This window comes from Giraffa tippelskirchi, chromosome 11 (genome assembly GCF_054371585.1).
Source record: "Giraffa tippelskirchi isolate mGirTip1 chromosome 11, T2T-mGirTip1v1.2.pri, whole genome shotgun sequence".
In the NCBI taxonomy this organism is placed as follows: domain Eukaryota; kingdom Metazoa; phylum Chordata; class Mammalia; order Artiodactyla; family Giraffidae; genus Giraffa; species Giraffa tippelskirchi.
In genome coordinates this window covers 143,198,545-143,220,954 of record NC_137285.1, presented here as the reverse complement: position 1 = coordinate 143,220,954, position 22,410 = coordinate 143,198,545, and the positions used below count along the sequence as shown (strand labels likewise).

The window sequence follows — 22,410 nt, the reverse complement described above, 5'->3', positions numbered from 1 at the left end:
TACCTTCCTACTATCTGCTCCTTGCCCTTCATATTATTCTTTGTGATTTGGGAAAGAGAGAAGAATGATTCTAATTTTATGTGGAAAAAACAAGTTTGTTATGTACTAACACTTCTTCATTTAGTGATTAACTGTTCCTAGTCTTGTGATTGTATCATGCTTTAAAATTTTGTAATAAACAGAATAAACACAACTGTACTCATCTCACACGCTAGCCAAGTAATGCTCAAAATTCTCCAAGCCAGGCTTCAACAGTATGTGAACCGAGAAATTCCAGATATTCAAGCTGGATTTAGAAAAGGCAGAGGAACCAGAGATCAAACTGCCAACATTTGTTGGATCATAGAAAATGCAAGAGAATTCCAGAAAAACATCTACCTCTGCTTCATTGACTACACCAAAGCCTTTGACTGTGTGGATTGCAACAAACTAGAAAATTCTTTAAGAGATGGGAATACCAGATGACCTTACCTGCCTCCTGAGAAATCTGTAGGCAGGTCAGGAAGCAACAGTTAGAACTGGACATGGAACAACAGACTGGCTCCAAACTGGGAAAGGAGTACGTCAAGGCTGTATACTGTCACCCTGTTTATTTAACTTATATGCAGAGTACATCATGAGAAATGCCGGGCTGGACGAAGCACAAGCTGCAATCAAGATTGCTGGGACAAATATCAATAACCTCAGATATGCAGATGACACCACCCTTATGGCAGAAAGCAAAGAGGAACTAAAGAGCCTCCTGATGAAAGTGAAAGAGGAGAGTGAAAAAGCTGGCTTAACACTCAACATTCAAAAAACTAAGATCATGGCATCTGATCCCATCATTTCATGGCAAATAGATGGGGAAACAATGGAAACAGTGACAGACCTGATTTTCTTGGGCTCCAAAATCACCGCAGATGGTGACTGCAGCCATGAAATTAAAAGACACTTGCTCCTTGAAAGAAAAGCTATGACCAACCTAGACAGGATATTTAAAAAGCAGAGACATTACTTTGCCAACAAAGGTCCATCCAGTCAAAGCTATGGTTTTTCCAGTAGTCACGTATGGATGTGAGAGTTGGACCAAAAAGAAAGCTGAGCACCGAAGAATTGATGCTCTTGAACTGTGGTGTTGGGAGAACACTCTGGAGAGTCCCTTGGACTGCATGGAGATCAATCCAGTCAACCCTAAAGGAGATCAGTCCTGAATATTCATTCATTGTAAGGACTGATGCTGAAGCTGAAGCTCCAACACTTTGGCCACCTGATGTGAAGAACTGACTCACTGGAAAAGACCCTGATGCTGGGAAAGACTGAAGGCAGGAGGAGAAGGGAACAACAGAGGATGAGATGGTTGGATGGCATCACCGACTGGATGGAAGTGAGTTTGAGCAAGCTCCGGGAGATGGTGATGGACAGGGAGGCCTGGCGTGCTGCAGTCCATGGGTTGCAAAGAGTCGGACATGACTGAGCAATTGAACAGAATGAATAAACAGAATTCTCAAATAATTGTGTTACATTTAGATATACTGATCTATTTTCAATGAGCACACTGCAGAAGGTAGAAGATACTCCTGAAATTAAGCAATAAGAGGAAGGTTAGGAAGCTTTATTTTGCCTCATGTTTTAGGATATGAAAATGGTAATTTGTTCTACATGCCCAATGTCACACATTTAACGTTTCATTAAAATAGTACATTCAAAGCTTGTTTCCTTTAAAAAAAAAATTTCATAAGTACCTGCCCTCAGATACTCATAATGTGAAGAGTCAGCAAGTTCCCAGTCCCCACTACACACCTGCCTCCAAACTAGTCCTTTTATTAATGGATCAAGTTGGGAAACAAAGCAATACAAATTGTGACTACAGAAAACTTTTAATTACTGGAAAACCTTAATCACACTACTAAACCAAATGTGTACACAGCATCGTATTTACTCTGTAAAACGCAATCCTCCAAATGCTTTAGATAAGTGAGTGGACAACTCAAGAACATCCAGTAGATTACAGACTTAAAGAAAAAAAAAGGCAGGATGCAAAGTTATTTAGTTTCATTGGAATCTCAACTAAGGACAGTATTTTTTAAAAAAAATAATCAGAAATAAAGTGTTTTATGTATCAAAAGCCTATGGTCACAATTAGATCTTTGAACGGCACAGATTTTAATATAATCTGCATATTTACTAGATTAATGACAACTCCTTTTCCTGTCTTAAACATTAATACCAACCCCTAAATAAAAGAAATTTCTGTGAATAAGGATAGCTTCCTCATGAAATGCAGACACAAAATCAGTCTTTAGGAATTACTACTTCAAAAATATATTACCCACTTTTTAGTGCAAAGGTTCAAAAAAGATCATGGCTGACTTCTGTACCACTTTACACTCCTGTAGCTTGCTCCACAGCTTCTGAAAAGTGAGAGTGTTAGTTGCTCAGTGTGAAAGTGAAAGTGTTAGGTGCTCAGTCATGTCTGACTCTTTGCCACCCCATGGACTTCCAGGCTCCTTTGTCTATGGGATTTCCCAGGCAAAAATACTGGAGTGGGTTGCCATTCCCTTCTCCAGGGGACCTTCCTGACTGAGGAATCCAACCTAGGTCTCCTGCATTGCAGTTCGATTCTTTACTGTTTGAAAGTAAAGGCTTCCCACCAGGGAAGCCCTCAGTAGATGTCATAAAATCAAAGTCTAGAGCTGTCTGACATCCTTACTTTTTGCAGTTACCAGTCCAACTTCCTTTAACTTGAATTTCAAGCTTTACTTAGAAAGACCTTTGAACTGTCTAAAATTCACTGTCTAAAAGTAAATGAAGAACTCTGGCTTGAAACAACCCATCCCCCTACCAAGAAAAAAGTCTGGAATAGAACAAAGGGGACCACCAGCAACCTGTGCTAAGCCTACAAGGGGCTGTGGAACGCCTCGTGCATTGTGCGGAGTGCCTCACAATAATCCTGTGAGTTAGGTGTTACTACTATCCCTATTTTTCAGATGAGAAAACCACCAAGGCACAGAAAAGTGAAATAATTTGTCCAGAACCATACATTTAGTTAAGCAGCAGATCCAGAACCCAAACATAGTTCTGATGGGTTTTTAAGTCAAGATCTGTGCCTAATACCAAGCTTCTTTAATTGGAATTTTTCAAATTAGTATTCTGAGAGCTTAATTAACAAAAGAGGAGAGAAAGAAAAGCTTGCCAGATCCAGGGGTGTCAAAGGTAATTTGAGTCCTAAATACAGGCTTCACACAAGCATGTAAATTGGAATGTATTATCCTAAACAGCAAGACCTTTGGAAAGTTAAGACATTTTAATATCGTTAAACTACCATTAATAGTCTTCAGTTTTATCAAATAATTTCACAGACATTATTAACAGACTTCAACTAATCATCTTTTATGAAATGCAAAATAAAATTATATTCTTCTTTGCCAGCTTTTTAAATTATTTGTTTTTCAAGTGCAGTATAGGGACAAGACTTTTGAACAGAAATCTCCCTCAAGTAGTTACTACTTCTGGTTTTCAAACAAGGAACAAGACATAAGCGGTATTTTCAGTGATCACAGTGATTCAGTAACAGGTAGGTATGTAAACACAATAAAATGTTTCAAATACTACACAGCACTGTGTATTTTCCTTTTCCAACACAGTTGTGTATTTTAGCTAGATAAATGATTTATGATCCTAATAAGAGGCTTTAATTGTAAACATTTTTAATACATTTCTAAAGCTATATTTATCTGTGATTTTAACAACTAATAAAAAGAGCAAACTCAAAAGAAATCACCAAGATATTTTCAAGTAAAAAAGTTACAACTTGACTCACATTCAGTGGACACATTATAAAAGAAAAACCTTGTAATTATGACTGTGAAATCACAACTAATAAGTAGCCAGTGATGTGCAAAGTAAAGCCGTTATTTTAGAGAAGAAAGGATGCAGTTTCAACAAATTTCTCAAGTATGACACAAAAAGAAAATGGATAAACTAAGCTGTTACTTTCTTCCTTAGACTCAATCGAACTTAGTTTGTATTTAATACAAGTGTTAAATTGTTAACACTTCTATGTATTTTTGAGGGATTATGAACTTGGTTGGTCTTTCATTTTAGCTTAAGCATATGAGAAAAAGTACCGAAAGAATGCTATTTCATGAAACATAAGTTAATGGCACCCCCCTCCAGTACTCTTGCCTGGAAAAATCCCATGGACGGAGGAGCCTGGTAGGCTGCAGCCCATGGGGTCGCTAAGGGTCGGAGACGACTGAGCGACTTCACTTTCATTTTTCCCTTTCATGCACTGGAGAAGGAAATGGCAACCCACTCCAGTATTCTTGCCTGGAGAATCCCAGGGGCGGCGGAGCCTGGTGGGCTGCCGTCTGTGGGGTCGCACAGAGTCGGACACGACTGAAGCGACTTAGCAGCAGCAGCAGCAAGTCAGTAAAGCTTATACTATTCTACTCTTGAGCCAATACACTCTGTGTAGGAGGACACAAGAGAAATCAGAGTTAGCAATTATATTGACCAGATATCACCTCAGTCTAACCGCCAAAATTCCGTAATAGGTGTTTGGCTTTTCTTTTAACTTAAATTTTTCTTGACTATGTAACATAAAATTAAATATTTACATCTTAAAATTACTTACATTCGTAAAAAGTTGAGACAAAATTTAACGATGGGCCCAGCGTGTTCTTTTGTGGCCTGCTGGGAACCAGGAAGAGAGGTTAGAGGGGTGTAAGAACACACAGCAGAGGAAGGAGACCTGCCTGAGGGGCAGCAGGGGCAGAGGGTGAGAGAGGGAGGCTGAAGGCGTAGGCGGATCACAGGAGTTACAAGAGGAGAGATAGCAGAAGGACTGGGAGTTCTGAGATATTAAATAATGCATCACTTAGAATTGATGACCTGCAGCTTGCTCCTTAGAACATACATGTTCACGGTTTAAATATGTCTGAGTATGTGTGTATAAAGTTCCCTTCTTCATTCAAGAGTGAATTCTTGAAAACAAGGGTTATGTGGTATATATGTATCTGTTCCTTCCATGAATATATTTCTTCAAATGTTCTACTGAAGGGCATGGGACAAGTCAAGGAGAGAAACAAAAAAATAAAAGAATTTAACCCTGGGCAGTCCCCTCAGTGGCAGCTCTGTGAGCAACTGTGGAACTCACCTCTTTAAAAAAGGGTGAAAATCAAAATAAAGTTAGAAGGAAGTTCTAGACTAAGAAACTCAAACATGGTTTCAAAAGTGTCCAGAGAAGTGTGTGTTAGTTTCTCAGTCGTGTCTGACTTTTTGCGACCGCATCCTCTGTCTGTGGAATTTTCCAGGCAGGAACACTGGAGTGGGTAGCCATTCCCTTCTCCAGAGGATCTTCCAAACCCAAGGATTGAACCCAGGTCTCCTGCATTGCAGATGGATTCTCTACCATCTGAGCCACCAGGGAAGTCCAGAGAGGTGCCTGCCAGGAAATTCAAAATCGCTACTATAAATCTTGTAAGGTAACATGAAAATCTGGCTTAGGTACAGTAAAATATAAATATTTTTCCCTCTCCTTAAAAAAAACATGAATGGTGCCCCTTCTGTTAAGTTGGCTGTTGCTTTCAATTAAAATTTATAAGCAGTATCTTGAAGCCCAATACACTTTTCTTTAGTGGGCAGTTTTAGGAATTTTCTCTAAAAGGGAAGAATTATTACACAATAGAGCAGAATTAGTTGGCATTACGGTTTAGCCCAGCTTCAGTTCTACTAGAATTTACTGTCTGAGGCTCAGCAAATCATGACACTTTATTACACAGAGGTCTTTTTATCTTATTTAGTTGTTTGACACTTGACATTACAATGTCATGAAGGTACTGATGTCCCATCACTTAAAAGTACTATGCTAAAATTTTACTGTCCAGCAGAGTGTCTAGTGGGCTTCCCAGGTGGCTCAGCAGTAAAGAATCACCTGCCAAGCAGGAGATGTGGGTTCCATCCATGGGTCAGGAAGCTCCTCTGGAGAAGGAAATGGCAACTGACTCCAGTATTCTTGCCTGAGAAATCCGATGGACAGAGGAGCCTGGCAGGCTACAGTCCACAGGGTCAAAAAGAGTCGGATGTGACTTAGCGACTAAATCAACAACAGCGTCTGGTACATGATAGGCACTCAAAAAATATACTGAATAAATGAAATCATGGGTCCTCATTCAAATCTGCATGAAAGGCGGCCCTCCTGTTTTTCACAAACTTCTCTCTTCTAAGCACTCTTCCTAAATTAAAAGCAGATTTCTTCTGAGAAACATTACTGACCTCTTGAGAAAGAACTCTCAACCTAAGCTGGTAGATTTATAACTAAAGATGACATAAGAGGAAAATGTGAACAAGCCTCAAATTCACAGAATAGGAAAACTCCAGTTTGGCTTCTATTTTCTCTAACATACTCTAAGTAGGTGACTGTCCAGCAAAAAATGAGGGTGGGGGCATGGGACAGCACTGTGTACACAGTTTCAGAGGTTCTCTGAAGACTCCTGAATCGCCTCTTTGGGAGAGCAATGCATATAACTGACTTGAGAATCACTTTTCTACCTTTTGTCCCCCATCCTTTCTGCAATGAAGTCAATTTTAGGCAGAACAATTTGCTACACTCTTCCCTACCTCAGTCATAACAAATGTGAACACCTTCACTTACTAGCTCTCTTGAGGAACAAGGACAACAAAAGCTCACACTGAGTGACCATGTAAGTTCTCCCCACCCTGCCTCAATGGGCAGAAAATGTTCCCTTCACAGCTGACTTAACACACACACCCTATAAACATCCACAACAGACTATCAGTAAATATTTCTCATTGATTGACATCAAAATTATCTACTGAAGTGGAAATGTGTAGGAAAGAAAAATCATCTGATACTTGAAACTGGTATAGTCACAATTCTAGATTAAGCTAAATATGGCCCCAAAATAAAAAAAATTTTTTTGTTCAGCTCATAACGGTTCAACCTGAATCATACATCTCTTTACTCTTTCTCTGAAAGAGATGGGAATACCAGACCACCTTACCTGCCTCCTGAGAGACAGGTCAGGAACCAACAGTTAGAACTGGACATGGAACAATGGACTAGTTCCAAATTAGGAAAGGAGTATGTCAAGGCTGTATATCGTCACCCTGATTATTTAACCTATATGCAGAGTATATCATGTGAAATGCTGGGTTGGACGAAGCACAAGTTGAAATCAAGATTGCCGGGAGAAATATCAGAAACCTCAGATATGCAGAGGACATCACCCTCATGGCAGAAAGCGAAGAGGAACTAAAGAGCCCCTTGATGAAAGTGAAAGAGGAGAGTGAAAAAGCTGGCTTAAAACTCAATATTCAAAAAACTAAGATCACGGCATCTGGTCCCATCACTTCTGTGGCAAATGGATGGGCAAACAATGACAGACTTTATTTTCTTGGGCTCCAAAATCACTGCAGCCATGAAATTAAAAGGCACTTGCTCCTTGGAAGAAAAGCTATGACCAACTTAGACAACATATTTAAAAAGCAAAGACATTACTTTGCCAACAAAGGTCCATCTAGTCAAAGCTATGGTTTTTCCAGTGGTCATGTATGGATGTGAGAGCTGGACCATAAAGAAAGCTGAGTGCAGAAGAACTGACATTTTTGAACTGTGGTGTTGGAGAAGACCCTTGAGAGTCCCAAGGAGATCCAACCAGTCAATCCTAAAGGAAATCAGTCCTGAATATTCATTGGGAGGACTGATGCTCAAGTTGAAACTCCAATACTTTGGCCACCTGATGTGAAGAACTGACTCACTGGAAAAGACTCTGATGTTGGGAAAGACTGAAGGCGGGAGGAGAAAGGGACGACAGAGGATGAGATGGCTGGATGGCATCACCGACTGGATGGACATGAGTTTGAGTAAGCTCGGAGAGTTGATGATGGACAGGGAAGCATGGCCTGCTGCAGTCCATGGGGCAGCAAAGAGTCGGACACGACTAAGCGACTGAACTGAATTACACATGTTCAGAAAAAAAGGATGGGAGAGGCACAGCCACAGCTTTGCTAATGTTATCAGTCTCTAGGATCTCCTCCTTCTCTAGATCTTCCTACTCCTTGGGATGGGTAAGCAGAAGAATCAAATGACGTTTTAAGCACGGGAAAGATACAGCATGGGATTTCTAGCAATGATGGAGATTATGTCGGAGAGAGACTGGTTCTTTTACCAAGAAAACACACTACCACTTTATCAACTCAAGTTCAATGGACTCCAGCACTTCAAGACTCACAAAGAAGCAGCGGCTCGGACGGCCGATTCAGCACTGCTGAAGTTGTGTCTGGGCAAACACTTTAGGGAACTCTTGCCAGACAACGCTATTTAAAGCTGCACACTCCCCCCCACCCCCCGCGCACGGCCCTGTTATATTTTCTTCACACTTTCCACAGGGGGTGTGTGTGTGGTGGTGGGTCGTGAGGGCAGCATCTAACTTTCTTATTTATCACTGGTCTCCCTCACTAAAGATGTGTTCTGGGAGAGCACGGATCTGTCTTTCTCGTACCTCCAGGGCCCGGCGCAGAACCCGGTTCCTGGCAGGCGCTCATCTAATGAACTAAATAACGAAATCATAAGCCCTCATTAAAGTCTAGACGTAACGGCCCCTTCGGTATTTCACAAACTTCTGTCTCCCAAGCGCTCTTTCCTAAATTAACTGCAGATTTTTGCCTCGAGAAAGGCGTTTCTGACCTCTCAATTTAATCTTCCAAGGGACTGAACGCCACCGAAAAGGAGGAGAAAGACTTCAAAGGACCCCGGAGGACAAGGATCAGGGAAGAGACTGAACTCGGGGGCGGGGGCGGCGGTGCTGAAAAAGCTTGAATTAGGAAACGGTGAGAAAAGGCTGACCACGGGAGGCAGAGGAGCCTGGGACGCGGGGACCGCACTCTGGCTGGTGAAGCCCGAGTCTGCACTCCCGGGAGGGGCCCACCCCGACGAAAACAGCCCGGGCGGCCAGGAGCTCGCGGGCGGGCGCAGCAGCAGCCCCCGCCGGGCCCGGGGAGCGCTTCCGAGGCCGCGGAACGCCGGGCCCGCAGGCCGCTGGGCTACTCACTTGGCCCACTTGCTCCGTGGCATCGGCCAAGATGCCGTAGTTGCGGTAAAGCTCCTCCACGGTCGGCATGGTGAACGACAAGCCCGGGGCCCGCTCCTGCTGTCCTCGTCGTCCTCGTCGTCGCCGGCGCCCCCGCCGCCTCTGAAGTTCTCCAAGCCCGCGACCCGCACTACTCCGCCTCCAGCTGCCGCCAGTGCCGCCGCCAGTCACCGCGCACAGGGCGGCTCCGCCCCCAACGTCTACGTAAGGACGTGCGCGTCGGGAGCGGCCTTGGTTACCGGCCAACGCGCCGTATGGGGTTTGGTCGCCCTCTAGCGCTGGGAGGTGCAAAACGCCGCAAGGACGATTAAAGAAGCTCGTCCGTTTTTTTTTTTTGGAAGACTTGTGCCTGGAACAAGACCCTGATGCTGGGAAAGATTGAAGGCGGAAGGAGAAGGGGAAGACAGAGGATGAGATGAGTGGATGGCATCACTGATTCGATGGACGTGACTTTGAGGAAGCTCCGGGAGTTAGTGATGGACAGGGAAGCCTGGCGTGCTGAATCTTCGAAGTCCATGGGGTCGCAAAGACTGAGCGACTGAATTGAACTGAGCTGAACTGTGCCTGGCTAGGAGCTCTTGGTGCGGCTTGGAGGGAAATACAAAGATGACTGCGTTTCTGCCCTTAAAGGATCTCAAGTTGGCCAGAGAGAAAAATAGAATGATGAGTGAGAGTGCAAGCTCTTCTATGGGAAGTCATAAACTGTACAACGGATTCAGGAAGGTAACACAAATCTGTGGCCATAGATTCAGTGTTGTTTTTATTCTTTTTTAATTTGGGATTTTTTTTTTTTTTTGAACAAAAATCACTCAGGTGTCCTTAAAAAAAAAAAAAAAAAGGACTCTAGTTTCAAACAAAACAAAACAGAAAAACCCAAAAAACAAAACGAAAAAATTTGTCCATCAAGCTAAACAAGTCTAGGGGTGAAATTTGGCTTGCTGGGGAGGTTTGTTTATCTTTTCTTGCTGCCAGAGTAGTTAGGATTGGGTTTAATCCTGATTGGGTTTAATATCCAAGAGGGTAATAATAATTGAAACCATATATAGTTACTGATAAGAGTCTGTAAAATACATGTTTAAACTAAAAAAAAAAAAGGAAGTTGCAAAACAGCTATAAAATGATCACATTTTTATTACAAAAAGCATACAAAGCAAAGTTACATGTATTCATATTGAACTGTCAAGATTGAAACGTCAAGCTATGTAATAGATGGTAAATTTCAAACCCAGATTCACTTGTGCAGAATATACACAGGCAATGGTTACAAAACAGTTCCTTGGACCTTGTATTGCTCATTTAGATTAAGGATATGTTAAAAGATTAGGAAGTAGGAGAGGAGGAGTTGGTGAGGGTTTTTTGAAAGAGAAATCTTGGACTTCCCGGGGGGCTCAGTGGTAAAGAATCCACCTGCCAATGCAGGAGAGGCATAATAGACTCAGGTGTGATCCCTGGGCCAGGAAGATCCCCTGGAGGAGGAAATGGCAACCCACTCCAGTATTCTCACCTGGGAAATTCCATAGACAGATGAGCCTGGTGGGCTACAGTTGATGGGGTTGCAAACAGCTGGACATGACTTAGCCACTGAACAACCAGTGGAGTGGGGAGTGAAGAGCAGAAAGGTAGGATGGGAAACAGGTTTCACCTGGAGCAGAGATCAGGTTGAAAATCGACTTTAGTGTTTGTGTTCACGTGTGGGAATGGCCATTTTAATTTCTGAATTGAGGACTATCTTTTAACTAAGAGCAAGTAAACAAGTTACGGCTCTGCCAGAATTTTTCTCTAGTGTCTGAACAAGATTTCTCTACCTTAATAAATTTTAAAGAGATAGTGGAAGGCAATAACAAAGGTGTATGTTGATCACATCCACTACATTAGGTATTCAATATAGTGTTAAGTGTATGTGTAAAAATGGTGAAGTGATCTGAGGCAGGAAGTGAGGCTGTGTTTTCAAAGGGACTGTTGCTTTGGCTTAATGCTTTAATTCACTACAGTAAGAATAAATTTCTATATGCATATAATATAATGTGCATGCATGCTAAGTCACTCAGTCCTGTCTGACTCTTTGTGACCCTGTGGACTGTAGTCCGCCAAGCTCCTCTGTCCACGGGATTCTCCAGGCAAGAATACTGGAGCCGGTTGGCATGCCCTCCTCCAGGAGATCTTCTGGACACAGGGATCAAACCCTCATCTTTTACGTCTCCTGCATTGACAGGCAGGTTCTTTACCACTAGCGCTCCTTGGGAGGTGAAGTGAAGTTGCTCAGTCATTTCCAGCTCTTTGTCCCTTGGACTGTAGCCTACCAGGCTCCTCCATCCATGGGATTTTCCAGGCAAGAGTACTGGGGTGGGTTGCCATTTCCTTCTCCAGGGGATCTTCCCGACCCAGGGATTGAACCTGGGTCTCCCGCATTGCAGGCAGATGCTTTACCATCTGAGCCACCAGGGAGCCCCCTTGGAAGCTCATGTATAATATATATGTCTCTTTATAATTTTATATACCTAATTTTTTAAGCATAAACTTCAAAAAAGATAAAAGACTCAACCAGTGTTTTTCTGTTTTAAAATATACGTACTCATACAAGTTCCTTCAAACCTAATCCTTAACTAACTTGCCAGGCAGTTCCCCTTAACACTCACCCTTCTTTCTCCGTTGCTGCCCTTTAGTTAATCACAGTAATCAGTCTTGTGGACTCTTCTTGATTTCCTTACTCTTCTCTGACCCTCAGTCCTGCTTCAGTTCAAATTATATTTTTTTCCTCTATTTCCAACTGGTCATCTAGGCTCAGGGACTACATTTGGCCCTAATGATGATAATTTTGATGACAATGATTGTGATAGCAATAACAAGAGGAGTCCTTCCAATAATAACCAACATATATCCAGAGCAATGACAAAGTTCTAAGCATTTTACACAAATGAATTCCTAAAAGCTCTGCGAGCTAGGAAATGATATTTTCATCTTCACTGACAAATGAGCAGACAGAGATGGGGTGTGAACTAACTTGCCTAATATCCCTTAGCAGGGAAGAGCTGGGTTGGGCTTTGAGTCTTGGCAGCTGAATTCCAAAGCCCATGCTCTTTACTCTGAAAGTGTCACTCGTCCCCAAACATGCCCACTCCTCACCGCTACATCCAATCAACCACGGGTCTCAACTCTATACCCCAAACCCATCACGCATTTGTCTCTTTCTCATCATCCCTTCTGGAGAAGGCAATGGCACCCCACTCCAGTACTCTTTTGCCTGGAAAATCCTATGGATGGAGGAGCCTGGCAGGCTTCAGTCCATGGGATCGCTAAGAGTCGGACACGACTGAGCGACTTCACTTTCACTTTTCACTTTCATACATTGGAGAAGGAGATGGCAACCCACTCCAGTGTTCTTGCCTGGAGAATCCCAGGGACGGTGGAGCCTGGTGGGCTGCCGTCTATGGGGTCGCACAGAGTCGGACACGACTGAAGCGACTTAGCAGCAGCAGCATCCCTTCTGCAGTGGTTCAGGCCCAGTACCCTCACATTTGAGCAATGCCCCCAGCTCCCTAAATGGTTTCGTTGTCTCTGATCTCAGTAGACTCTACTTCATAGTGTGTGTGAGTCGCTCAGTCCTGTCCGACTCTTTGCGACCCCAAGGACTGTAGCCTGCCAGGCTTCTCTGTCCATAGAATTCTCCAGGCCAGAATACTGGAGTGGATTGACATTCCCTTCTCCAGGGGATCTTCCTGACCCAAGGATCGGACCCGGGTCTCCTACACTGCAGGCAGATTCTTTACCGTCTGCACCACCAGGGAAGCCCAGATCTTTTTATCATTATGATTTTTTTCCTTTAAACAAGTTAGCCTAGAAATACAATATCATATTAGTATAGTCAAATACTATAAAATTATTTTCCATAAAACCTAAAAGTTCTTCATCTCATCTATCTTCCCCAGAGGTAACTATGGCTATCAGTCGAGTTTTAGTCTTATAGACCTTTATACACAATATGTAGTTTGAGAAAACATACAGCTGTTGGGTTGGTCAAAGAGTTCGTTCGGGTTTTTCAGAAAGATGGTATGAAAGGCTGGAACAAATTTTTTGGCCAACCCAATATATGTAGTAACACAGCACATTTTGTTCTGTGCCTCGGCAACATGTTTTATAAATCTTTCCATGACAGCGTGGACTAGTATCGAGGTACCATAGTTCATTTATCCATTTCCTTTTGTACGGGTATGTTATTTCCCACTTTTTATTACTACAAAGTCTGATAAATGGGTGACTTTTTAAATTTCCTTCTCTGGTGCTTTTCTGTATTGTCCAGCTTCTCTTCGATTTTTGTAGTTTTGTCTCTCCAGCCACTGGATCTGTGAATGAGTTCACAGGTCATTTGTTAAAGTCCCTCTGTGCTTAAAAGGTGGAATTAAGTCCCAGAAAAGAGAATTGGTTTGGCTCAGGTTAGGTCATGTGTCCTGCTTTGGGCCCGTCAGTTAACAGCAAGAAAGTGAGATCCCAGGGCACACACATGGCTTCCCCGGGGGCCCACGTGTTCAGAGGAAGGAGGGACTGTTCCCGGAGGAGGGAGAGGTGGGAGCGTGTTGCTATAGCGCCCTCTATCAACAGGGCTTCCCAGGCGGCACTAGTGGTAAAGAACCTGCCTGCCAATGCAGGAGACATAAGAGACGTGGGTTCGATCCCTGGGTTGGGAAGATCCCCTGGAGGAGGGCCTGGCAACTCACTTCAGTAGTCTTGCCTGGAGAATCCCATGGACAGAGGAGTCTGGCGAGATACAGTCCACAGGGCCGCACAGAATTGGACATGGCTGAAATGACTTAGGATGCATGCCCCTATCAATGGGGATGCTTAAAGGCCATCTGGATTCCATTTTGTCAATTTCAGTGCTTGAATAGAGGATGCGTTTTGCTTCATCACTCAACAAGTATTTATTGAACACCTTCTATGAGCCAGGCATTGTTTTATTTTATTAAAAAATTATTTATTTATTTGGTTGTGCCAGGTCTTAGTAGAGGCATGCAGGATTTCTCTCTCTCTTGCTCTCTTTTTTTAGTTGTGGCATGTGAGTTCTTAGTTGAACCATGTGGGGTCTAGTTCCTGGACCAGGGATCGAACCTGGGCCCCCTGCTTTGGGAGCACAGAGTCTTAAGCCACTGAACCACCAGGGAAGTCCCCAGACACTGTTTAAGGATGCAAAACAGGCATGAAACGTACGTGCTGTAGAAACAATAAACAAAATGCACAAGTAAAATATATTTGATTTACAAAAGTACATTGATGACATCAACGTAGTGTGCTCAGCCAATAGACAGATTGTATGTACTGATACTGTGATATGTGACTGGTGACATGATCTGGAATTAGCTTTACAGGGACTGGAAGTGACCTGGGCAGTCATCTGGTTTAGCACTTTCCCCAGAAATCTGCAGTGAGCATTTCTTCCCTTCTATTGTTCTTCTGTAACCCTCAGTTCTTTCTAGCCTGAACTGCAGTTGTTTAAAGACACTGCCCTAGATAATAAAACTTGGAACTACTTATTTATGTGCAATAAATGTTAAATAAATGAAAGAATGAACTAAGGAATAAGCAAACAGTCAAACTTTTCTGTCCTCAGTTTTTTATAATATGGTCAAAGATCCTGAGGATTTCTTGGAAGGAATTTTTCACTTTGCTTTTACTTTTACAATTTAATTTTAGGAAAACCATTCTGTCTTTTTTCCTTGCCTCTCCTCTCTCCACCCACCCAACAGTCAGTGGCTTTTGCCCTAGTAAATTGTGGCATTTCAGGTGCTGTGACTATCTTTGAATCCATTTTTGTTATAATTTTGAAATTAAGCTTGATTCTCTACTTAATATGTGTTGAAAGGCTTAAAGCAACGCCCCCTCTCCTGCCATTACTTTATATGCTGTGTACTTTGGATCAGTCTGAGTCCTTACATTCTGAGAACTTTTATTTTAATCCAATTTCTGGCTTCTAAGGAGGCCTTTTTAAAAGTCTAACAGAATAAAGATTGTGACTCTCTAGAAGAAACAGGGAAAGACTAAGGTTGAGCTGCGTCTTAATTGAACTAATGATGATAATAATATTCAATATCCATTGAGTGTTTACCACGTGCTTGATAGCATGTGTGTTACAGTAATGGCTAACCCTTATGGAGTGGCTGCTATCTGCCAGGATTGGTCCTACATGCCTTATATGCTTTAACTCACAAAGACCTTATGTAAGGCAGATTCCAATGTAAAGAGATGGAGAAACCAAGGCACAGAGATGTTAAAGACCTGCCCAGGGTCACACAGCTGGTGAGTGGGAGTTTTGGGGTTCCTACTCTGCTCTGGTAGTCTGCTCTGATGGATATACCTGATTACCTCTTGGTTAATGCGTTGATTTCTTAGATAGGTTAAGTCATGTCTGGCGTCTCGCAGTTCTCTATCAAGGAATGTTTAACCTCCTAACGCAACTTAGATCTTGCTAGGGGAACTTCACATACTCATTAATGGTACCTGCTTTATAAGTTTGTTATGAGAATTAAATGAAATAATAGAGCCAAGTGCCTAGGACAGTGCCTGGGCCACAGTAAGCACGCAGTCAACATTGGTTTCCTTCCCTTGTACCATTCGAAGATCTTACTCATTTATATTTCAAGAATGGACAGTCTTGGTTACTGTAAGTTGCTCAGTGGATGTCAGTTTGCTTCCTGTATTGTATCCCAGTTATTGGGAATAGGGGTGTATTAGTTTCCTGGTGCTGTCATAACAAATTATCAGAAACTTGCTGGCTAAAATAGAGATTTTTTGCTCTCCTAGTTCTGGAGGTCAGAAGTCAGAAGTCTAAAATCAAGGTGTTTGCAGGACCAGGGTCCCTGCAGAGGCTCTAGCAGGGATCTTATTCCTTGTCTCTTCCAGTTTCTCATGGCTGTTGGCATTCCTGGGCTTCTGGTTGCTCATTCTAATCTCTGTCTCTGTCTTTACATCACTTTCTCTTGTCTATCAAATCTCTCCCGTGTGTCTCTTGTAAGGACATGTATCATGGGATTTAGGGGCCACCAAGGGCTTCCCTGGTGACTCAGATGGTAATAGAATCCGCCTGCAATGTGGGAGCCCTGGGTTTGATCCCTGCCTGGGTTGGGAAGATTCCCTAGAGGAGGGCATGGTAACTCACTCCAGTATTCTTGCCTGGAGAATCCCCATGGACAGGAGAACCTCATGGGCTGCAGTCCATGGGGTCTCAAAGAGTCATTACTGAGTGACTAAACACAGAACAAGAAAATCCAGCATGATCTCATTAGAGGTCCTTAATTACATCTTCAAAGACCCTTTTCTCTAATAAGGTCATATTCATAGCTCCTAGGGATTAGGAAGTGAATGTAACATTTTGGGGACCGCCCTCTGACCCACTATGAGGAGTTAAGAGCCGATGCTTGGAGCCAGTCCGCTCTGATTCTGGCTGTGAACCGGGGAGTCACAGATTGTCAAGATGATGGCCTGGAAAAGTGCTTCTTCCTCCCGTTTATCAAAGGATAGTGGTTCCTCCTCTCTGTGTCCTGATGCTGACCCCCTTCCCCTCAGACTGCAATGGGCTTGTGTTAGCCAGGGTTCTCCAGAGAAACAGTATCAACAGAAAATAGATACATTTGGAGGCTGGCAAGTCCCAATCTGAAATGGGAGCTGACAGGTGGGGACTTGAGACAGCTGACTCTGCAGTTTCAGTTGAAGGCAGTCCCCTGGAGAATTTTTTAGGATTGTTTTTCTGTTGTTGTTCTATTCAAGACTTCAGCTGATTGGATGAGGCCCATCCACATTATGGAGGGCAATCTGCCTCATTCTACCCATTCAAATGTAAATCTAATTCAAAAACATCCTTGCAGAAATGTCTAGAATAAAGTTTAACTAGGGACTTCCCTGGCAGCTCAGGGGTTAGGACTCGAAGCTACCAGTGCAGGGGATGTAGGTTCGATCCTTGGTCAGGGAACTAGATCCCACAGCCACATGGCATGGCCAAAAAAAAAATTTTTTTTTTTAAGTATAACGATTTGATCCCGCCAACTTTGGTTGAGGACTTGTATCACAAAGCCCAATAATCCAGACTGGGCTCCTAAGCATTAATTAAGGGTGGGATAAGAACCATAGGAAAGCTGAATTGTTTTCCTGGAAACAAGCTCCAGGTGGGCCACTTGTTTAAGGACAGCACCTCCACTGTCTCCTGCCCAGTGCAATGAGTAGCCCCAGAGTTTGACCAATACTGTCCCGGCCACAGAAGAACGCTGGATGGGAAACCTGGCAGAGGGGACCAGCTAAATTTTTGTGACTCTGAGCAAGTTACTAAACTGCTCCAGACCTCAGTAATCCCATCTCAAAATGGGAATAACAATAGTGCCTTATCAAAGGCCTGTTGTGGGGTTAAAATGAGAGCACATTGCCCAGAGCCTATCACGAAGTGACTAGCCAATTGTAATAATAATAATAATAATAATAATAATGACTACCAAGATTTGAGTGCTTCTCTGTGACATGCTCCTGTGTGTCCCCACTTTTAAGATGAAACAACTGAGGCTCAGGCTAAGTAAGACCAAGAGAGGTTAATAGCAGCAATTATTGTTAAGGCTTCTTTGCTAATCACTCAAAATTTTTTACTCCCCTGCAATTGCCTTTTCTATCTGCAGAAAAGAGTAATTTACACATCAATGTGTTATGAAGATATGAAGGATATAAGTGAAAAGTACGCTGAGGGTGTTCAGCTTGTTTTATCTGAAGGAATTTGGGCCCGGGTAAGCTTTGTGGCTCAGACGGTAAAAGCGTCTGCCTACAATGTGAGAGACCTAGGTTCAATCCCTGGGTCGGGAAGATCTCCCGGAGAAGGAAATGGCAACCCACTCCAGCATTCTTGCCTGGAAAATCCCATGGATGAAGGAGCCTGGTGGGCTACAGTCCATGGGGTCAAAAAGAGTCGTACACGACTGAGTGACTTCACTTACAAGTTATTAACAGCTGGCACTGCTTATTTCATGCACTTGAAAAAGCCTTACATGTGTAGAGCCACTTCATTTTGCAAAGTGCTTAAAGCTCTGGAAATTTGCTCTAGATTTCTTGACTAACTAGAGAGTTCATAGCACTGAAAGGAATCATTGAGAATGACTCTCAAAAGAAAGCCTATTTTTTCTGAAGGGTGGCATCTTCTTCAAAAAGCTTTGCATGTGCTCTATACAGTGCAGAATATTTCATAAATATAGTCTGCTCACGGTCATCAGGACATTTGAGAGTTTGTAAATAACAGAGAGAAAAGTGCAATGGAGGCTGGACCTGCTCCCACCCTCCCAGTTCAGTTCAGTTCAGTCACTCAGTCGTGTCTGACTCTTTGAAACCCCGTGGACTGCAGCACACCAGGCCCCCCTGTCCATCACCAACTCCTGGAGTTTACCCAAACTCATGTCCAGTGAGTCGGTGATGCCATCCATCCATCTCATCCTCTGTCATCCCCTTCTCCTCCCGTCTTCAATCTTTCCCAACATCAGGGTCTTTTCAAATGAGTCAGCTCTTCACATCAGGTGGCCAAAGTATTGGAGTTTCAGCTTCAACATCAGTCCTTCCAATGAACACTCAGGACTGATATCCTTTAGGATGGACTGGTTGGATCTCCTTGCAGTCCAAGGGATTCTCAAGAGTCTTCTCCAACACCACAGCACAAAAGCAATACCAGAGTTTAAAAGCATCAATTCTTCAGCGCTCAGCTTTCTTTATAGTCCAACTCCCACATCCATACATGACCACTGGAAAAACCATAGCCTTGACTAGACGGACTTTGTTGGCAAAGTAATATCTCTGCTTTTTAATATGCTGTCTAAATTGGTCATAACTTTCCTTCCAAGGACTAAGCGTCTTTTAATTTCATGGCTGCAGTCACCATCTGCAGTTGATTTTGGAGCACCCTCCCAGCTTGTACTGATGGATAACTTTAGGGTTTTGGTGGGTGGAGAGTGCAGGAGGGAGGCAGGAAGGGAGGGAGAGCAGCTGAAATGATGTAGCATTTTCCCCTGATAGTAATGATAATGACAGTCACGAAAGTGATTGCTAAGGAGCCCTCATGCACTGTGGAGGGGAGTGTAAACTGCTACAGCCACTATGGAGAACAGTATAGAGGTTCCTTAAAAAACTAAAAATAGAGTTACCATATGACCCAGCAATCCCATTACTGGGCATATATCCAGAGAAAACCACAATTGAAAAAGATGTGTGCACCCCAAAGATCACAGCAGCACTGTTTACAATAGCCAGGACATGTGTGTGTGCTCAGTCGTGTCTGACTCTTGGCAACCCCATGGGTCATAGCCTGCCGGGCTCCTCTGGCCATGGAACTGTTCAGGCAAGTATACTGGAGCACGTTGCCATTTCCTACTCTAGGGGATCTTCCCAACCCAGGGATCGAACCTGCATCTCTCACGTCTCCTGCATTGGGAGATGGATGCTTTACCACTAGCACCACCTGGAAAGCCCAGCCAGGACATGAAAGCCACCTAAATATCCAAAGACAGAGGAATGGATAAAGAAGAGCCCCTGCCACATGATGGGATGTACGTGGAATATTACTCAGCCATCAAAAGGTATGAAATTGAGTCATTTGTAGAGAAATGGAAGGATCTAGAGGGTGTCACACAGAGTGAAGTAAGAAAGAGAAAACCAAATATGGTATATTAACATATGTGTGTGGAATCTAGAAAAATGGTATAGACGATCTTATAGGCAAAGCAGAAAGCAGAGAAGTAGAGAATAAACATATGGACACCAAAGGGGAAAGGAGGGCAGGAGCAACTGGGAGATTGGGATTGGGATTGACACATATACAACAGATAACTAATGAGCACAGACTGTATAGCACAGGGAACTCTCCTTGATGCACTGTGGTGATCTGATTGGGAAGGAAGGCCGAAAGGGAGGGGATACATGTATATGTATGGCTGATTCATTTTCCTGTACAGCAGAAGCTAACACAGCACTGTGAAGCAACTCTACTCCAATGAAAATTAATTAAAAATAAGTGATAGCTAACATATTGATTGATTTCTCTCTGCTTTTCCTTGTGGGAATCTCCCTCTATCCCTTCTGGTTTGTGAAGAAAAGGCTTAATTCTGTGTCACATCAGAGATGTCAGAAAGTTACATACATTTCCCAGGGTTGCTCAGCCTGATTGAAGACAGAAGTGGGATTTGAACCCAGATCCATCTGACTTTAAATCCTGAGCTCTTGGAGTCCAAAACTTTATGTCTTTTCCACCATCAGCAACGAAATGAAGCCAGTTGAGAAGTCTTCCCTCCATTTGCTTTCCCTTCATGGAGAATGACGGATTCTGTTCTTTTTTTTTTAATTCCCTCCATGTTCCCCATTTGTTCATCAAAACAGGAAGAAATGCCTACTATGTGCAAAGTGATGCGGTTGGCATTGGCTTAATTTTGTCCAGAGAAAGAGAAGCAGTGGAAGAGACTGATCCCAGAATTCATTCACAAACTCAAAGGCAGAGATGTTCAAAAAAAGTACCAACAGTCTTTATGTTTATTTTTCTTTTCTTTCTTTTTTTTCTTTCTACTTAATGCAGAATCTTATTTCCCCGACCAGGAGTCGAACCTGTGCCCCCTTCATTGGAGGCTCTGAATCTTAACCACTGGACTGCCAGGGAAGTCCCTGTTTATTTTTTATTGCAAACATAATAGATATTCACTGAAGAAAGTTGGAACAACAAAGAAAAGCATAAAGAAGGAAATAAGTCTCCTACTCTGTTAACATTTTGGTATGTTTGCTGGAACAAACTCTGTTAACATTTTGGTATGTTTGCTGAAAAAATTTTCCCCCTAGTTATAGGTAAAAATACAAATTCTAGTGTATGTAAGATACTGGGTAGTTTTGGTTACATGAAAAGAAAAAAAAACATTGTATTTTTAAAATGTCATTTAATCAGGTAGATTGTGACTGGTGGCTGAAAGCGTTCTGATTTCCTTCGTGATGAATCAGTTCTGGGTCCTCCTGTTGCTTCATTCAGGCCGCACGGGGGGCTGGAGGTATAAAGTAGTGCACAGGGCAAGCGCTGCTCCTTGTGGCCATGGCGCTTGCTGTCAAATTAACTGAGGAAAACAATACAAAGATTAAACATATTAAAAACTCGCCATGTATGGTGACAGGTGTTGTGATAGAGGCTGACGGAGGTGGATATAGCGCCTGGGGAAAGTCTCTGTGAGGACGAAGTGAAAGTGAAGTTGCTCTATCATGTCCGACTCTTTGCGACCCCACCAGGCTCCTCGATCCATGGAATTTTCCAGGCAAGAGTACTGGAGTGGGTTACCCTTTCCTTCTCCAGGGGATCTTCCTGGCCCAGGGATCGAACCCGGGTCTCCTGCATTGCAGGCAGACGCTTTACCGTCTGAGCCACCAGGGAAACATTTGCTTTAAGCCCTGGAGGATGAGAGGCAGCCGGTCATTTGGTTCACCAGGGGGAGCTGTTTGCATGGCCAACATTTAACTTCTCAAGGCCTGAATCTTCATCTGTAAGATGAGGATAACAAGCGGACTGAACTTTCTGGCAATGTTATGAGGATTTAAGGAACTCATATAAAGTGCTTATATAAAGTGCATATGAAGTGCTTTGACCATTGCCTGGCACAGGGTAGTGACTTTGGATGTGTTAGCTATTGTGATATGCTGGTGCTGGTGAGTTCTGTGAGTCCCCAGGGACTTGCAGTTCTCCTTTCTGGCACTTTCTGCCTCCCGTTCTCGTGAGTGGTGGCGCAGACTGTCTCTGCTCCTTCCTGTGTTAACTGGTGTCTTGAAATTCAGTCTCTTGGGACTTCCCTGGCTGTCCAATGGTTAAGACGCCACACTTCCAATGCAGGGGGCATGGATTCCACCCCTGATCAGGGAACAAAAATCCTGCAGGCCAAGTGGTGTGGCCTAAATAAATAAATAAAAATACTGAAATGAAATTCAGCCTTTTCCCAGCTTCCACCAAAATAAAATGTAAAAAAAAAAAGAAAACAACCCACAAATCCACAGCAAACAAGTGAACAATAAACAGAAGCATATTGGTAAATGATCAAGACAATTCCACTCTTACTCAGCATCCATAAGTGTTTAAAGTCCAGTTTATGGAAGACTTGGAGAGGTCACGAGGAGGAGGAGTCCCATCAGCAGGCACACTTACCGTCCTGTGTGTTTCCCCTTCCCTTTTATTTCTGCATCTCCCTCTCTGAACTTTCTTTTCCCGTCTCACACATAGATGCTTAGTTCATTTTTTGTTCCTTGACTGTGTCAGAAATGTGCTTTCTCTGCACTGAGAACACATCAGAAT

The 22,410-nt window shown here is 43.1% G+C and overlaps 1 protein-coding gene, 1 long non-coding RNA gene and 1 other non-coding gene across 10 annotated transcripts in view; all 3 read right to left on the bottom strand.

Moving 5' to 3' along the window:
* Positions 1-9,269, bottom strand: part of API5 (apoptosis inhibitor 5) — a 28,620-nt gene extending 19,351 nt beyond the window's left edge. For all 8 annotated transcript variants that reach the window (XR_014069622.1, XR_014069623.1, XR_014069620.1 and 5 more), the window contains exon 1: positions 9,057-9,269. Coding sequence is in view for 4 of the 8 variants with exons in the window: in XM_081544983.1 (XP_081401109.1) it covers positions 9,057-9,125 (69 nt within the window). In the remaining 4 variants the exon portion in view is untranslated. The remainder of the gene's footprint in view (positions 1-9,056) is intronic.
* LOC145527280 (uncharacterized) lies at positions 4-8,950 on the bottom strand. The gene is made up of 3 exons (XR_014069630.1): positions 5,918-8,950; positions 4,619-4,674; positions 4-38 (listed from the first exon to the last, which is right to left on the bottom strand). It is a non-coding gene; the product is annotated as an uncharacterized LOC145527280 (long non-coding RNA).
* Positions 9,270-21,428: 12,159 nt separating the features above from the next.
* On the bottom strand, positions 21,429-21,501 carry TRNAC-GCA (transfer RNA cysteine (anticodon GCA)). Its single transcript has one exon. It is a non-coding gene; the product is annotated as a tRNA-Cys (tRNA).
* Between the last annotated feature and the right edge of the window lie 909 nt (positions 21,502-22,410).